The sequence below is a fragment of the Apostichopus japonicus genome, chromosome 13 (genome assembly GCF_037975245.1).
Source record: "Apostichopus japonicus isolate 1M-3 chromosome 13, ASM3797524v1, whole genome shotgun sequence".
Taxonomy (NCBI): Eukaryota; Metazoa; Echinodermata; class Holothuroidea; order Aspidochirotida; family Stichopodidae; genus Apostichopus; species Apostichopus japonicus.
The window spans coordinates 10,735,814-10,756,864 of NC_092573.1; the positions used below are offsets into that span (position 1 = coordinate 10,735,814).

A 21,051-nucleotide genomic window follows, 5' to 3' on the forward strand; every position below is an offset into this window, starting at 1 on the left:
GTGTTGTTCAAGGTCGTTGCAGTGATTGCAAATTCCTAAATTCGTATCAATTACGAAGACGAAAAAATCGATGTTGTAGTTCCCTTTTTATAACTTCCCGGTGTGCTATTTGAAAAATTAAAAAAATATGTTGTTTTAATAGTAGAATGCAATCTACACTCTGTGTAAAACTTTTGAGTTTGTTTTCACGTCATTATTGGTCTACTTTTAAGTTGAAATGGCTTGCCATTGGTACAGTCCGCCGAACCCGTAAAGTATTTGGCATTATCAATGTTTACGTTCTGGTCTCTGAAATTCAGTTGTTCGGAGACGACGAAATAATAAGTAAATACTAACAAAGTGAAGTTAAACAGGTTAAAAATGAGGATTCCCCGTCTTCATGTGATGTCGTTTGCTCTGCTGATTTTTACTGAGCTGTTTCACCAGGCGGTCAAAGGTAATGTCTCAAAAAGTGTATTTCTTCTCATTTATAATTAGTCATTGTCAAACTTCCTTTTATGTCAACGTAGGTAGCTATTGCGCGACAGTTTTATGTTGTTGACAAGATTTGTTAACTAGATAACATGCAAGTTATATCTTCCAGGACGGTTCACTTTTAATTTAAACAATGGTAAGCATTATTGCACAACTGGGCATGTAAATCATGAAATTCGGCTTTAGGAGCCAAGCTGGCTTTACGTCTTCTAATTTTGCAGAAAAGTATAGCCAGTTTGACCACATTGTGCCCCATATTCTTTAATGGGAACTTTGCCAGTACACCTAATGCAACTGAGATTAGCCTACTGACACTGTTCCATGATGGATTGTGGGTATGATGTACGAAGTCTAGAGAGTAGTCAAATACACTAGCAGTTGTTCTCATGCAGTTGAAGTTACCAATTGATTTTGTTTGACATAAGTGTTAAAATACATTTAAACCCTAAGTCACTGGTTGGAAGCTTAGAATATTAGGCAAACATTTGTATGTATTTTATTTTTAGATCCTTCTGCAAGCAGGAACATGTGAAGAAGCCTCGTTGGCTTATCAAAGCAGCAAGCTGACCGAAGTCAGTCTCTTAGATTCATATTAAATGTCCATGATTATGACTTGTCAATTGTCAACAACTTTGTAACTGGACGACATACATTAATCTTGGAGTGACTCAAACTTTTCTTTTCTCTTTTCAATTTGCTTGCAGTATCCATAGTCAGTTTTTCATTGTTGATTCTAAATAAGAAGAAAACATTTTATGAGATTAATAACATTCCTGTTGATGCATCATCATACAGTAAAACATTTATAAACTTGCAGACCCACTTATATGGTCAGTAGGAATAATTTTTCAAGTGAAATATAAGCTAGGTTGAATTTTTTAGAACTATAAACCTGGTTCTTTTGTACTCTGTGACAGCTGACATTGAATTTAAATTTAAAGATGTAAATGGATTGAGCTTTGAAAGTAGAGAACGTAAAGTTTGCAAGCTAAACTCATGTTATCTCAGGTTTCCATCAATGTCTTATTCTACACAGGAACAACCACAGTTGCCCAGCAGGATGTACCAACATTAGCAACCATGACAGATGACGTCACTACCCAACCACCAAGTGAAGCAACCACTTTACACCAGACAGTAACAACGAAGACCAGCACAGTGACTAGTCAGACTGATTCTCCTGATTACACAGACAGTTTTAGCACAGAATATCCTCAGCAATATGATTTTTGCCCAAGCCAGCTGCCTTGCAATCAACTCAGTGGTGATTGCCTAGACTGTAATATGACATCAGCATGTATTTATGGACGGCAGTATAATATCACATGCATCCCAAAGTCTGGCTTAGATTGTACAGTAAGTTCTGTCTTTGTATTTACATAAAGTATCAAGAGATTCTCACGTATATAAGCCAAAACATGATTGAATGCTGATTAAAGTTTTAATTAACAGAAAAATTTGTTATTGTTAAACAAATAAATACCTGTAGACATGGCTCTACATTACCGTGCAAACACTTGAAAATATTCACTATGTACTTAGCCTGCCAATTCATTTGGGTTACTCTGCTTGATCGAGAGGTGTCCATATCCCAGTGATCACTGATCAACATATATGGAATTGTTCTACATCAAAAATCTAGCATAAGAGTGAAGAATATGTGATAAGCAACCACTGTTTATGAACCTTTAACAGTGCATATCATTTGTCAACTGTTACAGTAGAGGCTGTGTTAGATATTAAACATCTCATTTATATATTTGTATGATCCGCATTTTATTGAAACAGATTAAAGAAATTTTAATTCTTCCTTTCATACCCAAATTCTCTATTGCAAGAGTGATGAAACATGCATTTTCAAATGTAGTGATATCAGAGAGATACTAGATATTTAGTATCTTAAAATGATATCAAATAAATACTTAGTATATTAAATGATATCAAATAGCTACTTATCATCTTTGAATCTTGGTTCTTCTTCTTTCTTATAGGGACCACAAGAAGTTCAAAGGACCTATAAATGCAAATACTGTTATCAGACAGAACCTTGGGAACAGATTTGTACCCCTGCCAATAACTGTACGGTTAATTCATGTCCTAAAACAATGGTGCAAGTAAACTGTTCAGTCTTGGATGATGTTTTATGTCTTGGTAAGTCTGCAAATATTCTTGGAATGAAGTAAATGGTGATTCTGTTTAAAATGCAACAGCACAGCTGATTTCCTTCTAATCTTCATTAGCAATCTTCAAACCTATTATTGTGGATTTTGAGTTTCAAGAATTTAAATTGTTGCATGAAATTGTGTTCAGTGGTACGCTGTAAGCTTAAGTATGTATGAAAAGATGTTTTTTACCACAATTTTCTCATCTTTATATCTTGTTGTATATATCTAATTCACTAAATGTTGAGGTGTTTTGTATTCATGAGACAAAAGATAATGTGCAGATTGTCTCTTTCTATCTGTGAACTTAGTTCAGCCTGAAGTTTCTGACTGAATTCTTTCCAAACCATAGGGTTACTATCTTTTTCTTCAGTTGAATCTTTTAAACTGATTTTCTCACCATCCTATTAGGTAACAGAAGATTTTATAAGAAAAAAGAATGCAACTGGACATCTGGTTATAAGTGGTCTACTGCCTTTATTCTGAGGTAAGACTATCACCAAATATATGCAGAAGTGTGAACAGGTAGATTCTGGAATGGCTGAGAAAGGGTTCCGTCTAAGTGCAGATCTGGGAATACATACACCTGGTGGGAGTGAAGCTTAGAATATTGAATTATTGACAACTTTGTAGTACAGAAAGTTGACAAACTTTTCAGATCATAAGAAGTGGTGTTATGTGTCAAAACATCTCCCTTAGGCCCATGCCATATATTTTGCAAAATGTCAACTGATTCACTCTCTTCAGATAAAGTAAGGAAATTGCAAATCACTTACTTTTTTTCTATCATCACAATGAATTACTTATTAATATTTGACACTGAATAAATTGGTGCTTTTACCAAGTGGATAAAGGCATTGGAAGCAAAGAGGCTTAGCAAACCGGAGGTTTGGGGTTCGATACCCGGCCGGGTTATAGTAAGGGTGGGTTTTTCATCCAAGAGTTATCTATGGTTTTCCCATCTTAAAGTGACTGTCTAATTTCAAAAGATTCCAAATTCAAGATAAAATGTTGAATTGGAAGCCACCCGTAGTGAAATTGGTATAAATTCATAAGCCTGTGCGGGCTCCTCCCCCATTCCTGGTCGCTTAAGTATCGTAAAAAAGAGTTGCCTGATTATTATTATTATTGTTATATTATATTGTTATATAATTGTTATTATTAATTTATGGTCAAGCATATCTTAATTCACAAATCACTTTACATGACCACCAGACAATGAGATTTTACACTGTGACAACATGTAATTTTTGCAGTTACCAGTATTTTGGTTTATGGTCGTAATTTATTCTCCTCTCTCTCACAGGTAAATTTCTATCTATACATTTCTATCATTTACGTTATTTCCTGATAAAGCTTCAGATTTCCAACTAACAGCCCTATTTCATCGTTTCTCTCCGTTGTCTAGCATCACTCTAGGTGGGTTCGGTGTAGATCGGTTCTACCTCGGTTACTGGGAGAGCGGCCTCGGTAAATTGTTCAGCTTCGGAGGGATCGGAATCTGGACTTTGATAGATATTCTCCTGATAGCCGTGGGTTACATTCCTCCCGGAGATGGTTCTGTCTACGTATAGTGAAATCATTTCCGTACGAGTGCGGCGTCAGTATAGATTGAAACGGTGGATGGAGGCCTCTGTGCCGTGAGATGAAAGAGGGATGAGAACTGAAACTTATCTTAACATTGTTTGAGGTGGATAAACACTGGGCAAACCTTGGCTGAAGGTGGCTGCAAAACAGAATAGTGCTGCTCTTGTGCAAGTTTATTCAACAACCCACCAGTTTGTCGGCCACAACAGTTTACCTCCCATGCAACTCCTGGCTGATATTGTGTGATAGGGAGACAATAAAAAACACAGTCATTATCAGCATAAACAGTTGGTAGGGTGCAGGGGGTGTGGGGGGGAGGGGCAGAGAAAGGGAAGATATGGGAGATCAACTTGTTAAGGCAAAAAACAGTTGTGAATTTATTGGATGGTTGAAAGGTTGAGAAACTAGGGTTTAAAGACTGATACTTGCAGTTTTTACAACGTCCCTCATAAGCTCTGTCCCTCCTAAGAACATTCATCATTGAAATATTTTGGCAACTGCTTAGAGGCATTGAAGACTCGCCCCAAACCGCATGCCGCCATCTGAAAAAGTTAACCTATTGTTGCTTGCAAGTGACGTTTTGTTCGTGTCCCTACAAAATGCAGACAGTAATGAAATGTGATACCTTAATTGTTATCTTTAGCTGGACCTGAGATGTCCATCGCTGTATAGTTTGAATACTGTGCTGTGGGTATTGACCGCAGCTGTATGTACTGACTGTACACTAGTGTCTAATTACCGATGGTAGCAAGCTGTGTGTGTATTTTCTGGGATTGATGGTGGGGTTTTAACACTTCTGTGACACCTCATTCGAAACTAGGTCAAATTACCGGCATTAGACGTTTCTTTTTGCGCAAGTCTTCACACCCTTTAATGGTTGCCAGTTATAGCTAATAGTGAACCAACTTTGTGGATCTCTCTTATCAGATTAAATACTAATTACATTGATTTAACCAGTGCCAGTGTCTTTCAGTATATTAAATCAGGACTTTATTTGGTGAAAAGCACAAAAGAGGAGGGAGGGGAACTGTTTGCACTATAAGTAACAACACTTCACAAGTTCGTGTACTTTTGTTAGGAAACTGATTGAGAGACTGTGGAAAAGTTTTAGATACCATTAAAATATTGAAATGCTCCCTTATCTACGGTAACAAGATTCTTAAAAATTTTTGTCAAGGACAACAACAACAATGGTATCAGTGTTTTTCGGGGCTTTTTTTTGAATGATTAGATTTATAACAATTACCCATTACATCATGTATTGTACAATTCTTGAGGTACTTTTATTTATGCTCATTGAATCAGTCATGAGATAAGCAGCATATTGTTGCAGTTGTGCAATTTTTGTTCAGTAATTATCTTGTCAAGTTTACTCAAGTTAGTAGTCCACTCCATATTTGAAGCAAATTTGGAACATTGAGTTGACTGTTCTATTAATTAATCATTCAACATATTACAAGAATGTAGTAACACTTTGATGTCTACTTTCCATTTCCATCAAAAACAGCTAATTTTAATACCCTCAGGTGGAGAAAGATATAAGATAAGGCAACTTGTATTCTAGGTTTCCACAAATAAACGGTTTTAATTAGTTTTTACCAATGTGCAAGTTACTTTAAAGTGTAACTTGCGTATCCTCATTGTTAAATACTTGAAATCCTTTCGATAAATTTCATGGGCTACACATTTTCATGTTACAAATATCACATTACCGACCTCAAAGTAACATTTTCGAGTTTGGTCAACGTGTTTATCAAACCTTACAAGTATTACTTCAAGTAAGACACACCATCTTTAGGCAGTGAATAATTCAAATTATTATGATTACTATTATTATAAATATGTTCAAATTTTGTGTATCACTTTTGAAGGCACTGAATTGTGTTTCTTATGATATAAGTTGGTTCATTGGTTTAATTTGCTAATACAGCTTTGTGCTTCCATCTATGTATGCTTACCATGTTGCAAAGGTTAATGATGAAATCGTCAGTATATTGTTTCCAAGCATTTAATTAATGAATCTGATTCTATGATCAATGTTTCACATCTAGAAACTTTCCATAAATTCCTATGCCATTAAGGGACTGGAAAAAGCCTACTGTTTTTCAAAATTTTTGGCTAAGATCATGTGTAGTATCTGTTCCCTTAGGGAATGGTGATACACACCTGACGATGATCACACAGTCACAGTCCCGATGCAAGGGGACTGGGGCTGAGAGCGGATCAGTCGTTTGGTAGTTTGGTTTTCGTGCCCAGGTTCTTTCCTGGGTGACTTTTTCTTAAAAAGTAGAAACTTTCCATAAATTCCTATGCCATTAAGGGACTGGAAAAAGCCTACTGTTTTTCAAAATTCCCATAACTTATTATGAGGCAACTGCATTTGAGTAAATTCCCTATAGAATTTTGATTCTTAATACCTTTAATATTTTGAGAGAAAGGTGCTCTCTTATTACCCCCTCCCCCACCCCCCTCCTCAATGTAGACATATGTGGACTTTATCCATGGTTCATAGAATTAGGACACAATGATATCCTTTGAGAATTTGCTGAATAGTTTATCTTATTACGATGGTACTATTTTGTTTTGATGATTAAGACGTTACTTAGACAAACAAAGACACACAGTTAAAGTAGGATTTTACTTTTCTTTTTACTAGTTTATTATCTTTGTTGGTACAGGTTTACATCTCTGTAAGGTACTTTACAGTATGTAAACATATTATAGAATGTACGATAAGTGCAATGTTGTAAATACAATTTTCATATCATAGACTTTTAATGGTATATTTTCTTTTCTCTTCTCTTTTTTGTATAAATCTCCCAATTTTTCAAACAGCAGGGACACAACCACACATACATCTTGGAAGGGGGCTCATCCCCCTACCCCTCCCCACTGGCAGGCACAATCTTGCAAAAATTCCCAGTATACAGTACAGTAATGTATAACATGTATATGTGGTACAATCTATAGGGTCGAAAATTCTTTTCAACATCAATTTCAAATATCGATTCAACATCATTCCAATTTTACCACTCCTTTGGATGACGTAACATGTTTCCCCAGTCAAGAATGCTGAGCATGGAGTTGACGTTTTAGAATAAAAACTTATTCAAGATCTGTTGGCAAGATCCAAAAAGTCTCGATGAATTTTTCAACCTCTGTAGAAAATCTCACAAGCAACCGTATATTTTGCCCGCCATATTTTTGGACGGGCACCTATTTGTGTGAAGCTGTTATCTTCAGGTACCTGTCATTTCAAGTAGTAATTACTGTTTGACAGCTGTCAGAAGACTAACTATTGTCTGCACCAACTCCAAACCAATGATCCTTGTCCAACCCACTTGGGTCCTCAATGTCATGAATTCTTCAACCAATTGAAGCCAGTTTTCTTCAAGCCTATGATGATGTTATCTTCATGTACTTGTCAAGTCAAGTACTCATGACTACTTCATCAGTTGACTAGAGTCTCCTCCATTCACTAGTGGACTGCAGCTTATGCATGCTAACTTCAAGCCAATGATGTCAGTCCAACACGTTTTAAGTCCTCAACCTAGTGAACCCTTAAACACAATGAATCCAGCTGGCTTGAAGCCAATGATGTTTTTATCTTCAGATACCAGTCCTTTCATGAACCCATGCCTATTCACCAGATATCCACTCCATGGGTTTCAACAGACCAGGTTCCTTATCTTCAGATACCAGTCCTTTCATGTACCCATCACTATTCACCACATATCCACTCCATGGGTTTCAACAGACCAGGTTCCTTATCTTCAGATACCAGTCCTTTCATGTACCCATGACTATTCACCAAATATCCACTCAGTGGGTTTAAACAGACCAGGTTCCCTAACTTCAGTTAGCAGTCCTTTCATGTACCCATGACTATTCACCACATATCCACTCTGTGGGTTTCAACAGACCAGGTTCCTTATCTTCAGATACCAGTCCTTTCATGTACCCATGACTATTCACCAAATATCCACTCAGTGGGTTTAAACAGACCAGGTTCCTTATCTTCAGTTAGCAGTCCTTCCATGTATCCATGACTATTCACCACATATCCACTCTGTGGGTTTCAACAGACCAGGTTCCTTATCTTCAGGTACCAGTCCTTTCATGAACCCATTCACCAGATATCCACTCCATGGAGTTTCAACAGACCAGGCTCCATCTCTTGGTCTTCTCTCAAGATGACTTTGCTTTCCTTCTCTCCTCTCTCCTGGCCTTTGCTGCTTTCTTCTTCTCCTTAATCACCTTTAGTTTTCTCCTTTCTTCTTCTTCGGGGTCCTAGAAGGAAAATAGTTACATAGTAAAACAAAGGGAAGGAATACAACCACCACTTATGTTATTGATAACGATAATCCTGACTTGCTTAATATACCCCGAATCCCAGGAAACTGAAATATATATATATATACATGTACAGCGAAAGGGGAATGGCAGGTTAAAATAAATATGCTAAGGTACCACAAACTAGTCACAATACTCATTTACAATATTTGAAGCTTTGATGACTATATTTTGAAACCCCTTCAAGTGGCAACCTTAGTAATTTCATAATATTTTCAATGAGGAAAGGATAAACCAAAACCATACCTTTCCTTCCAGGATCAACTTCTTTCTCTTGTTAATTCTTCGCTTCTCACCAAAGTCTAGCTCTTCCAGTTTCTAGATCACAGAGAACGGAAAAGAAAAGAAAAAAAACATTGAGTATCAATAAGGAAGAATAAGGAAGCATAGTTAACATTCCATTTATGAAATAGAGATAATGACATCCGGATTGCCCCACAATATGCTAAAAAGTGACAAATAATGGTCATAATATTCAAACTATATTCAAACTATATTCATTTAAGCAAGTTACTTCCACCCTCAAAACACAAAACACTCCACCCTTAAAACATTCCACCCTCAAAACACTCCACCCTCAGAACACTCCACCCTCAAAACACTCCACCCTCAAAACACTCCACCCTCAAAACACTCCACCCTCAAAACACTCCACCCTCAAAACACTCCACCCTCAAAACACTCCACCCTCAAAACACTCCACCCTCAAAACACTCCACCCTCAAAACACTCCACCCTCAAAACACTCCACCCTCAAAACACTCCACCCGAAGCATGCAGTCGTCCACTGGAACACACTTCTCTGAGAGACTTTTTCTTTCTCAAGAATAAGCAACTACACCATGCTCAAGTTTGGATCCTTACACTGTGGATTAGTTAATTGGACTAGCTGGAGACCAACAAACTCCAATAAATTGACCTGCAGGTAGCGGCCTGTTAGACACACTACAGTACACCCTTGTACTAGACAATATGAATCTTTTCACAATGGCAGTTACAGTATCAATCCCACTGAAGTTGCTTTCAATTCTTTATTGCTTCTCGTCTTAAAGCTACTAAAAGTTATAAAGATAATATTAATTTATTTTTCTCAAAGTGACGGACCCATGGGGATTCAAGTTCTACATTGTGGACTCTTCTGCTCTGATCTCTTTCACTACATACAAATAATGATTATACATTTAACAAAACCTTAACATTTAACAATAATATTTAACAATAACATTAAACAATAACATTTAACAATAACATTAAACAATAACATTTAACAATACCATTTTGGCCTGTCCTTTTGCGACAGCGACCTCATTCAAGATCGGTAGGACATCCTTCTCTTCCATTTTGTATTCCGCTAATTTGGTCTCTGAAGGGGAAAATAAAAGCAAAATTAGAAGCATGCCAAATGAGGATAGGGGAATCAAGTAGTTATAACGATGGAAACACTATAAATTGCTTAAAATCCTCACACATATGACAAACCAACCCACTTTGAAATTAAGAACATCTTTTTACCTTCTCTGCAGAAAAGGCTCGATAGGTTTGCCTAAAAGGAGGATAGGGTGTTGTGTGAAACAAACCACTTAGTTTTCTACAAAGTATACCAGCAAATCCACTGTTCTCTCACCTTCTGACAAAATTGCCAACAAAAACTGCCCTTGGTAATGAAATTTTGATAACAAAAGTATTCAGTCTATATTTACATTTTATGTGAATTTTCCTTAACATGTTCACCACAGGATAATATTTATATATCCATGCAGGCCTCTCCCTTTGTTTCAAAATATATAGTGTTGCAAAAGGACAAAAACCGGCAGTCTTGTGAGCAATTCCACAAATTTTCAGGCAAAGTTCAATTTGTCTACCTTAAGTAGATCACTGTCCTATTTTTAATTTTACTGCTGTTCTTAAAAAAATATTACTCTATGTTAATACACTATCGTGAGATGCAAACATGTCGTTAAAGCCAATAGGTGGATCAATGCTGACATTTGGTATGTTACAAAACCTTCAAACAATTCTTGACAAGGAAAAGCCAGAGCACTTACTTATGTGTTTCTCAATATTCTTTACATTTTTGACATCAAATTGGGTAACCATAGTGACAGCCATACCTCCCCTTCCTGTAACAAAAAAACAAAATGACAAAATGATCAATAAAGGCATATCATTGACTGATTATTACATTTATTGTCAACACCATTACATAATATTGAGGCCAGTTGCTACATTATCAATGTTTGTTCAATAATTCAAATTCTGCTCCTACATCATTACAACATTTTCTGTGTAAAGTTCGATTTCTGGCAGTTCATGTAAATCCCCTTATAAAATCAACCTTATGATTGACATGAAAGAAATCTAATCATTAAATACTTTTCATAAAAACCGGCTTGTCCTCCCTCTCCTCCCAATCACGATTCCTCCCAGCCCAAGGATCGCAATTTATTTCTCCCAGCCTCCAACCTGTTGAATATTCAACATATCATTCCCAAGCTATGCATTTGGCAGCTCAGGAAAAATTGTCACTTATCACTTCCAGATGTTGTTTGACTCTCATAAAAAATAATCATTTTTCGGGTGGTTTGAGCTGGCCAACTTATTCACAGCACAATTGTAGGGACATAAAACACTAAATACACTTGTCCACTCTGTGGCTAGCACTTCACAGAAACTTATGTGAATTACATCCACTAGTAGCTTCACATATACACAAAGACACATGACTTTTAATTAGACACATTTGAAGAGTCATTTAGTAGGAAACCCCCAAACTTAACGGCTTTAGATTATTTACTCACTGATGAGCTTACCCCTTTCCTCACAACCTAAGCAATCAACTGGTTACCTTTTTAGCATCATTCACCCGTAGCAACTGGTCACTTGTATTACATGGCAATTAGTGGATCTGCCTCATGGACTTTATAAAACAAACTGCAAGATTTGTCCAAAACTGTCGCTCTGAATCAACCTCACCCCTCATAGTTTTGATAAAACTACTTGGAAAAAGCTGTATTAACTGTTACCATATGCTTGTATTGTTATATGTTTTTTCTGAACAACATTTCTGGGATGCCCTCCCCATAATAGCACCCCCCCCTCCCCATAACAGCACCCCTGTCAACTACACATCTACCTTCAGCACTACCAATAAATTTACTAGTACATTATGCTGTTACATACCTGCTCTTGCAGTTCTGCCAACTCTATGTACATAGTCCTTAGGGGATGGAGGCACATTGTGATTAACAATCAGCTGCACGGAGGGAATGTCAAGGCCCCGGCTAGCCACATCTGTGGCTACCATCAGCCTTACTTGATTAGACTTGAATTGAGCTAACGATGCAAGACGAACTCTCTGAAAAAATGAAAAGAGAATGTTATGACAGTCAGACAACAGAGACGTGATGTAAACTGTCTGCGGAAACAAATAACATTAAACTATTAAAGGGTTATCACAAACAGTAATTAAGTTTGTGCACTACAAATACAATAACAATGATTATAACCAACATTCAAGAGTTATCACAAACATTGATTAAATTTGTGCACTACAAATACAATAACTCTGATTATAACTACCATTCAAGAGTTATGACAAACATCTATGAAGTTTGTGTACTACTGTCTTACAGCAGCAAGCTACTTGGAAAAAAAACATTGCAAATCATGAGGGAAAATGGATGTAACTACCCAGTTGACTTCAGAGTTTTAAATGCAAAAGATAAAGCCTGCTGAGTTTCGGATGCAATATTTTATGAAAACTATCTCTCAAGAAATCTGTTGGGCATCACCTTGTTGTGTCTGTGTGTGTGCGAGCGTTTGTTTTGCTATCTGACCGAGGACTTGAACAAAAGAATTCCAGGTCCTCGGTTGTGATTTCTAAAGAATCACCACGTCCTTGGAAGAATTCTATTGTATGGGGGTATTGTTAAGGTTAGGGTACGTGGATTTGAACAATGGAAAATACAATGGAGTCCTCGGTCTGAATGTAATACAAACAGGTGTGTACGTGCATTTGTGTCTGTGTGTATACAACACAGGAGCAGCCAGGATGCCACAAAAGTGGACTCTTTTTACCTCGATAACAAAAGTGAGATACTAACTGGTACCTTACTTTGGGTCTTTATAAAGAACAGTGTAACCTGAAATAACATCATTAATAGTAAAATGTCACTGATTAAACAAATCTACTTTATATCATTCTGTTCTCTTTCATTTCATTGGTGATTCAACATGAGCAGAAATACACAATTCATCTAAGTATTCTCTTAATGGTTCCTGAATACACAGTTTACATTCAGAGACACGCAATGTCAGAAGAAAATTGAGGATTCAGAAAATGAGATGATGAATAGAAATGCTGAATTTCTGTTCTTCAGCAAACTCTTGAAATCATTTACAAATTGTTACAAACCTGCTTCACCAGTGAATGGAGAGCGACATTTGGAAAATCTAGACTTCTGAGAGTAAGAGACAAAGTTTGGCAGAACCTTCAAAGGAAATGGAAATGAAAACCATTGTATCACACAAACAGTATTAAAAATTGTATGCAAACACTGTTAGAGAATTATGTAATTCAAACTTTTTTTTAAATGTTACATTTGGAGCACAGAAAAGAAGATTTTACAGCTGCGGTATATAAAATTATAAAACAAAACCTTTTTCACATTTCATCACAAGTTTTCACAAATACTAGCTCACGTTCAAACCGTATTTGGCATTTTTTATACTATAAATCTGATCAACAACTATTCGTTGTTCCAACCGTGAAAAAAAGTGCTTTTTCATACGCATTCATATTTGTTGACATTGTTTTTGTGAAAAAGCTGAGGAAAGTAATTTTAGTTAGGCTTTACACTTACCTGTGATTTTAAGTGCTGTTTTCCAGACAAATTGAACTGACTCTTACTAAACACTTTGTATATATGTTAAGACACTAATGCAACAATCCAGCAGTATACCGTAATCTGCGCATACTTAAAAATGTGCATACTTAAACATGTGTAAACACTTTGCATATGCAACATGTCATAGGACAGGGAATAAATTATTAAGTGTTGAATATTAATGTGCTAAGTAGGCAGAAGTGGCACATTTGCAGAGATATACAAAGCAGATTATTTTGACAAAATGCAAGGTAATTGTTATGATTTAAAGAAAGTCAAAGTACACAGACTAAAAAATAATTAATTTTGCAGAATGTAAACACTACTGTTTTCTCTCTCTTGATCTATGTGATATCTGTCTGTTATATGAAGTTACTAGAACATGATTTAGTTGAGTTGACTTTACTTGGTAGACTTTACAAACCAATCAACAAATATTAACAACTACAACTGGCATGAGATGTCATGACAATCTAGACCACTGGTATTCAAAGTTATTTTCTTGGTCACCCCCAAATCTCACTTTGGTGACCCCTCCAGTGATGGATTTTTGTGGCCTGGGGAAGGGATCTACATGGAGGTGGTCAATTATGATTAAGGGTGCCTGGTTTACAAAACGGTGTTATATTTGCAGCTTCTGGAATAACTTCAGTTCACGATTTATCAAGTTTTTTCCACAGCAATATTTCCTTTCAAATTTTCTGGTGACCTTTTAAAAATTAAGACCCTTAGAAAGGGTATGTATATTGAATACCAGGGATTTAGACTGACACAAAAATTTCCAAAATTAAATGGAATGAATGAAATAATAAGCTTAAATAGAAAAACTATTTCATACAACTACTTGAATATCCCATCAACAAAGATGTCTTCACTAACCTGCACGTTCCAGTGAATATGATAATGGATCTGTCTTTATCTTCTTCCATGAAATCTTTCAGCATCTGAACCAAGAAAGCATCTTTAACCTGAGCTGGAACCAGTAGGTACCTCTGGTCAAGTTGCTCTACTGTCACCACACTGAAAGCAACAATAATATTATCATTTCAATTGACTTGCCCACATCGATGCAAATGGAGCAAAATGGAGAAAAAGTACATCTGTATGCACTGAAAATTTATTTATTTATGTTTAATAGGAGACTTAAATCCCAACGATCGCTAACGGTCTATGGGATAGAAGATATCTGTCATGATCAACTCACCCCCAAACAGATAAGAAAAAAATTATTTCATTTGGGAGATATAACAACTTCAGCACTTTCTAACACACAAAGGGGGACGACTTGATCAATTTTTAAACATGGCATCATCGAGCCAACTGTACTGCAATTTTTTGTTTCTGACTTATTACAATGTATATTTCCTATCATGGAGATGGGTTTTGCAAATAATGAATCTCAAAAATGTTGAACATTTTAACATGACCTAATGATAACACAACATATCAGCAAAAAAATAATGGTTGGCTTTGTGTCCCTGATTCAGCAACATTTTTGGAATATTTGTTTCTTTAACATTCTGACTCAGTCAAGTGTCACTTGCGAGTAAAGAAGGAAATGTATACAATTTCACAACATTTTCCCTAAGTTTTCTTTTACAGACGATTAAGATCACTGTGTTGACGGCAGTTTTTTTTTTTTAATAATAAACAGTTTCCTTTAAATCACTTCGTGAAAAACATTCATGTGGCAAGAAAACATTACAATGGTGGCTCAGTTTTGATTAATTACAACATTATCTTCATTCAGAAAAAAAAAAAAATTGGTAAGGTCACACAATGGGTGCTGAAAGACCATTATGCTTTTAAAAAGGTGTCTTGAATCTCTTGATGTCAGGGAAAACAAAAGTAAAATATGCACAGTCAGATTGGGCCATTCCAATGCACCTGTATCACAGTTTTATGCATCTGATTTGAGCAGTTTCAGTGTGTAGCAAAAAACCCACATAGTTTCTATAAATAGTACATCTGATCAGGGGCGGCGATTTGTTTCAAATATTGGGGGGGACATTTGCTTGGGTGCAGGATTGTAGCAACTGCCATGCATCCCCAAAATTGTTCGCGCACTTCGTGATATTTTGTATATATGTACATATGGTTACTGGTTGCTATAGCCCTATTTTCCTTTTTTATCAGCAAACCAAATTTCATTATGGATGCGGTCCGTCTAGCTAATTCATTTCGGAAAAAAGTAAACTTCTTTCGATCTGTGACGGTTTTGGTGATATTTAGTAACAAATTGTGACACGGTTAGACAGGCGCGTAGCGAGGAATTTGCCAAGGGAGGGGCAAAGATTGTAGGCAAACTATCTAAGCGTAGCGCCACATGGTGGCGCGAAGCGTAAAAGAAAATTTTGGCCATAAATGCCTCCCAGATTGCTGGAAATGGCACTTCCCAGGCCTTGTAAGTTGCATCTAAGCATTTTCTATTTTGAAATTACTAGCAATATCATAAACAAAATATGCTCGAGGGGGGGCGGTCGCCATAGGCGTAGGAGGCGGGGGGCTGCAGTCCAAAAGTTTTTGTGAAATTCGGGCAATATGCTGAGAATTTTTGGGGCACCTACTGATAGAAGAATAATTTTGCAATGTGTTTTTCAATGGTTAAACTTATATTATTATTATCATTATTATTGTAAGGACTTCCGCAATCATTTTAACCAATAGGGATGTGTAATAACACGGAATATGATTGTATGTTATTGGCATGTGATGTAATAACCGATGAATGCCTATGTGATATGCACATTAACATGTTGAATGCGCGTGGAAGGCGCCAAAAAATTTGGTTATATTTTTCGGGCAAGTTGTTACAGACCCCCAAATCAAAGTAGGCTCCTACGTCTGTGGCGCCGCCGCCGCCAAATATGATTTGGATAAATAAATATCTCACGCATTATTTTCTATTTATAGCCACAAAGAAAAAAACTATGCCATCAAATATTGGGGGGATATTAGATACTATATCCCCCCACCTAAAATATTGGGAGGGACATGTCCCCCCTCCCCCCCCATGATCGCCGCCTATGCATCTGCTATTCAAAAGCCACTTGTACCTTGCACCCTCTTAAAGCAGCTTTTGCATCCTTTTTCATATATGATTTTCTCAACCTCACTGACTCCACGATGCCATAAATGACATACATAACTAGCTTATCTATACAAATCTTACTTCAAATGGTGGCATAAAAGTCGAACAATTTACAACTTTCAACGCTGTTTTTCTCAAGATGTTTTCGTTAGGAGCGCAAAAAACCCGCCCCTGGGTTTAAACTCTGAACGCCATTGACCATTACGTAAAATAAAACCATGGTAAATTTGTGTACAAATTTGTGTACAAATTTGTGTATGGTACCAACTTTTTTGAGCTATTTTTAGCAACAGCTCATAGCTAAACATGTTAGCTATTCACTGTTTGGTTAAATTCAAAATAATGGGTTTGGGGGAACTGTAGGAATTTGTGGGAAGACACTTTACTCATTATCTGTAGAAGTCCTTAATTACTCACCAATTAATGTTTTGGCAGGGGAAAAAAATGGCTTATATCTTAGTTTGCTGATTTGTGATTGATATATATGTAGTAACTCAATGGACATGTCCAAAAGGTGGAAAACGGCGACCAAACGCAAAATGCTGCTTTAAAATATATCAAGCCCTCCCATAAAACAATTTATTTTTGCCCATTTGAACAGAAATGTCCATCCCTGGAGTAACACACGTACCCCTTTTACAAACAAGCAAACAAACACATTTTAAGGAAGTTCAAACAGAATATAAAAACTTGCAAAGATTAGAGGAATTCAAACTTACGGGGCTTTGGAAGTCCAGAAGAATGGTTTTTTCATGGCTAGATTTCTGAGTTCATACATGGTATCTGTGATAGTCGCACTAAACAGCAGAGTCTGTCTCTTCTCCGGGAGGGAATCAAAGATGACCTCTAAATCGGCTCCAAAGTTACCTTCCAGTAGTCTGTCTGCTTCATCGAGAACCTTTCACGAGGACGGAATAAAAAACAAAATATTTAACAACTAATGAGCATTGGTATTAAACAAACTACCAAACCCTCCAGATCTGCATCTCAGAGAGCAAATCTTGCATATCTGTGAATTGATATGGATGCACAGCTTCAGTTGGGTTCTAGCAGTAACGGGAGAGCCTGCCTACAAAATCAGTTTTAATATTTATTAAAATATAAAAATTAAGAAAAGAGTCAAATATTCCCAACTAGAATAGAATTTAAAACCAGAAAATGGAGAAGTAAAATACAAAACAAAAATTCTGCTTCCTGAAATTGTGTCGTTGCCAGGTCAGTTTTTATTATTTTATCTTAATTACTGCAAGATAAACATGGAATAACAAATGCGAGATCTATGTGAACTAGGTTCATGGACTGCAGCAATCAAAACTTGGCAAATGATCAAATGTTTATACCAAAATGGCAGTCGCTTGGACTAGAGGAAATGACATCAATTTCTGAAGAAGACAAACATAAATTTTCCAGACAAGAAATACAAGCATCCTTTGTCACAAGTAAAATTTTACCAAAAATTGAATGGACTTTAATTCCAGCAAGGTTGAACTCTGTAAGTGGTCAGCAAGTCGCCCAGGGGTTGCTATGACGATATGAGGCTTCCTTTCTAACTGTTTGCCTTGTTCAATCATGTCTGAGGAAAAAGATATAAAACCGGTTTTGTGGGAATTGAAAAGTTGGGAGCATGATATATATACCGTCGCAGATGAAAAATGTACTATGATACAAGATATATACTACGGCATGGATGGAATGGAACTGAGGGAAAAACACTTATTTACAGCAAAACACTTGTTGTACTATTCCAACTGTGCATGTGAATTTCATATACCCACAGTACAGTAGGTCATGTGATAAGACAGAATATTAAATACTGTAAATGTCACATAAGTTGTTCTGCAATATAGTCAACTGGTGGGAATACTTGGCCTTCATAAACCGCTTCCAATCATCAAAGATATGTGACTATAGATTGATGTCAGTGAATGATTTTTTTCTGAAACGCTATATAGTATCTAGCAAAGATGTAACACGTATATATAAACAAACTAGGTAAAACTACAAAGTATTTTGTAGACAGTCTTACACAAATATTAATTAGCAGTAATTTCTACATAAATGACTAAGTTCATGAACCTTTAAGATTGCATATACAGTTTAGTAAACCAGTTTTCTTACTTACCAACTCCACCAATAACAACACAGTCCTTGATCCTCATAGGACGTCCTAAGACATGAAAGTGTTCCGATATCTGATAGGCAAGTTCTCTGGTAAAAGCAGGCAAAGAATAATTCATTCTGCAGTTGAAGCACTTGACTACGGTATTTGGCACTTGACATTGGTAACTACAATGCTCTAGAATTTTACAATGCTCTAGAATTCATTATAAATTCCAATATATATATACTGGAAGCAAAGTGCAAATTATGTTGAACTTCCTTCTTGTGTGTTAATAAAGAGAGAAGAGGAGCAAAGGGATTGGAAATGAGATGAGGATGTGAGACATGGCCAAGAGGATGGCATTGGGAGGATATCAAACTTTTAACTGGTCAATCTGTTACTAATGACATAATCTTTACAAGGCATTATCTACAAGCATCTCACTTGAGTTAAATCAAAGGGACTCGCTCTCCAGCTGCATCCAGAATCAACAGAGGGTGCTGCCATGTCAGACCTACCTACTTCAACGAAACTTGACAAGCTGCATTCCTTGACCGCAGATCATAATGGTACCATCATACCATGAATTAATTACTACTAGTTTATTCAATTCCATTTGTAACTATTGAAGATAAGATATTTTAAACGAAATTTTAAAAGTTTGAAATCAAGCTGACATTTTCTAAAGCATGTGTTTCCTTTGGTGAAACTGGCACATGGAACCATGAACTAGTCAATCACCCAGAATGTCAGTAATATATATATGCATGATCACATGCCTGTGAGTGCTTTTCACACGATGATGTTACTTTAATACAGAGATCTTCAACAAGTAAAGATCACACACGTTAGGACCATATGACAGCACCCCTCCTGTTGAGGCACCACCCCCCCCCCAGAAAACCCATAGGCTTTTCAACTGCAAACATCCGAGAGGACTCCTTCCATAACAATAATGCAACAATCTGACCCATCAATACAAACACATGAAAATACATACAGTTAGCACAGCAACAGCTTATTCCCAATGTCAAACAAGCTATCTTCTGCCACCCCCCCCCAATTCAGCATATTGTACATGTACACTGCGTAGAAAGGTGCATACAGAAAGGTTTAACATTTATCGAGTATAATTGAGTAGATAAACGTAGAGTATACGCCTACGCAAGTTATACCCGAGCGGTGCTGTACACGCGTTGACACTAAACTAGTATATAATTTCTTACCTTGTGGGTGTGAGTATGAGAGCAAATATCCCATATGGATCTTCACTCAGTTTCTGCAGAATGGGGAGAGCAAATGCTGCTGTCTTTCCACTACCAGTCTTGGCACAACCAATGCAATCCTCCCCTGTGTATGATAGAAATCAATATTATCCCCCTTGGATGGGATGCTTGATGGCTTTAAAAGATGACTTAAATTGAATCACGAAGTTAATTTCCATTTGTTGTAGACTACCTTCAAAAGGCTGATTGCATTCCAGGCTGTATTTCTGTACCACAATTCTATGATAATTCTGCTGAAGTTCATCAATTAGAGTGCCTGGACTAATTGGGTCAATTCCTCAGATGTAACACAGAACTCAATGGGAGAAAAACATACCAGTTTTATGGCCCCACATGACGTGTTAACAAGTTATTACACATTTGTCAAGAACTATTGGCATTATCGAATGTCATCCAACGTGGTGCTCTGATGTTAAGTATGGATTGAACAGAACAGGTTTTGGCTAAGTTAATACTATTTATAAAACTAATGATTAATATTAACATTAAGACCCTGTACTGTCATCACCAAGACATTTTATTGGTGATTATCTACAAAACCAGAGTAGCCAGAGACATTAATTACTACTGCAGCAATGTTCAGTTTTTCCTATATATATCTTGGACTACGATATAAACAAAAATTTACATAGCCTACTGTAAGTTGGGCTAGGGCCTAGCGTAACTTAGTTTGAAGCACTATACAAAACTAACCTTTGAGAATTGGTGGAATGCAATGGTGTTGAATAGCACTTGGTCGTGTTATTCCAACAGACTTGCACTGATCTATGAGCCAGTCATCGAGGCCAAGTTTGGTGAAAGACGACTGAAAACTCTTCTCTACTTCCATATCAGCCATTTTGATCTGATGATGATGAGAATACACCCGGCCTATGAGATGTTACTCAGGAATAGCTTGTAGTTCGAGTTTATTACAGACGGAACGTTCTGAATCGGTGCACGTTGTTTACCGTACCAAATATACATTCCCAAACATGTGAATTGCGCAATTAGTTTAACATGTGGAACGCCGTTTGGAACAATGTCATGGAGCCTCTGGAAAAGATCCTGCTAGGATCGAACGTCAGGCCAACTTACTTTTACACATGGAAAGAAGTGATAATTTATTACA

General features: G+C 36.7%; 2 protein-coding genes across 2 annotated transcripts; one reads left to right on the forward strand and one right to left on the reverse strand.

Annotated features, from left to right (window-relative positions):
• Window positions 1-273: 273 nt before the first annotated feature.
• On the forward strand, window positions 274-5,784 carry LOC139978797 (TM2 domain-containing protein 3-like). The gene is made up of 5 exons (XM_071989293.1): window positions 274-436; window positions 1,511-1,830; window positions 2,466-2,625; window positions 3,048-3,123; window positions 4,045-5,784. The coding sequence occupies exons 1-5, from the start codon at window positions 361-363 to the stop codon at window positions 4,208-4,210; spliced, it is 798 nt and encodes a 265-aa protein (XP_071845394.1). The 5' UTR covers window positions 274-360; the 3' UTR covers window positions 4,211-5,784.
• Window positions 5,785-6,858: 1,074 nt separating this feature from the next.
• Window positions 6,859-20,884, reverse strand: LOC139978795 (probable ATP-dependent RNA helicase DDX49). Its single transcript, XM_071989292.1, has 12 exons — window positions 20,634-20,884; window positions 19,881-20,004; window positions 18,676-18,761; window positions 18,005-18,126; window positions 17,273-17,451; window positions 14,342-14,482; window positions 12,991-13,066; window positions 11,757-11,931; window positions 10,622-10,696; window positions 9,851-9,939; window positions 8,823-8,894; window positions 6,859-8,513 (listed from the first exon to the last, which is right to left on the reverse strand). The coding sequence occupies exons 1-12, from the start codon at window positions 20,776-20,778 to the stop codon at window positions 8,412-8,414; spliced, it is 1,386 nt and encodes a 461-aa protein (XP_071845393.1). The 5' UTR covers window positions 20,779-20,884; the 3' UTR covers window positions 6,859-8,411.
• Window positions 20,885-21,051: the final 167 nt, after the last annotated feature.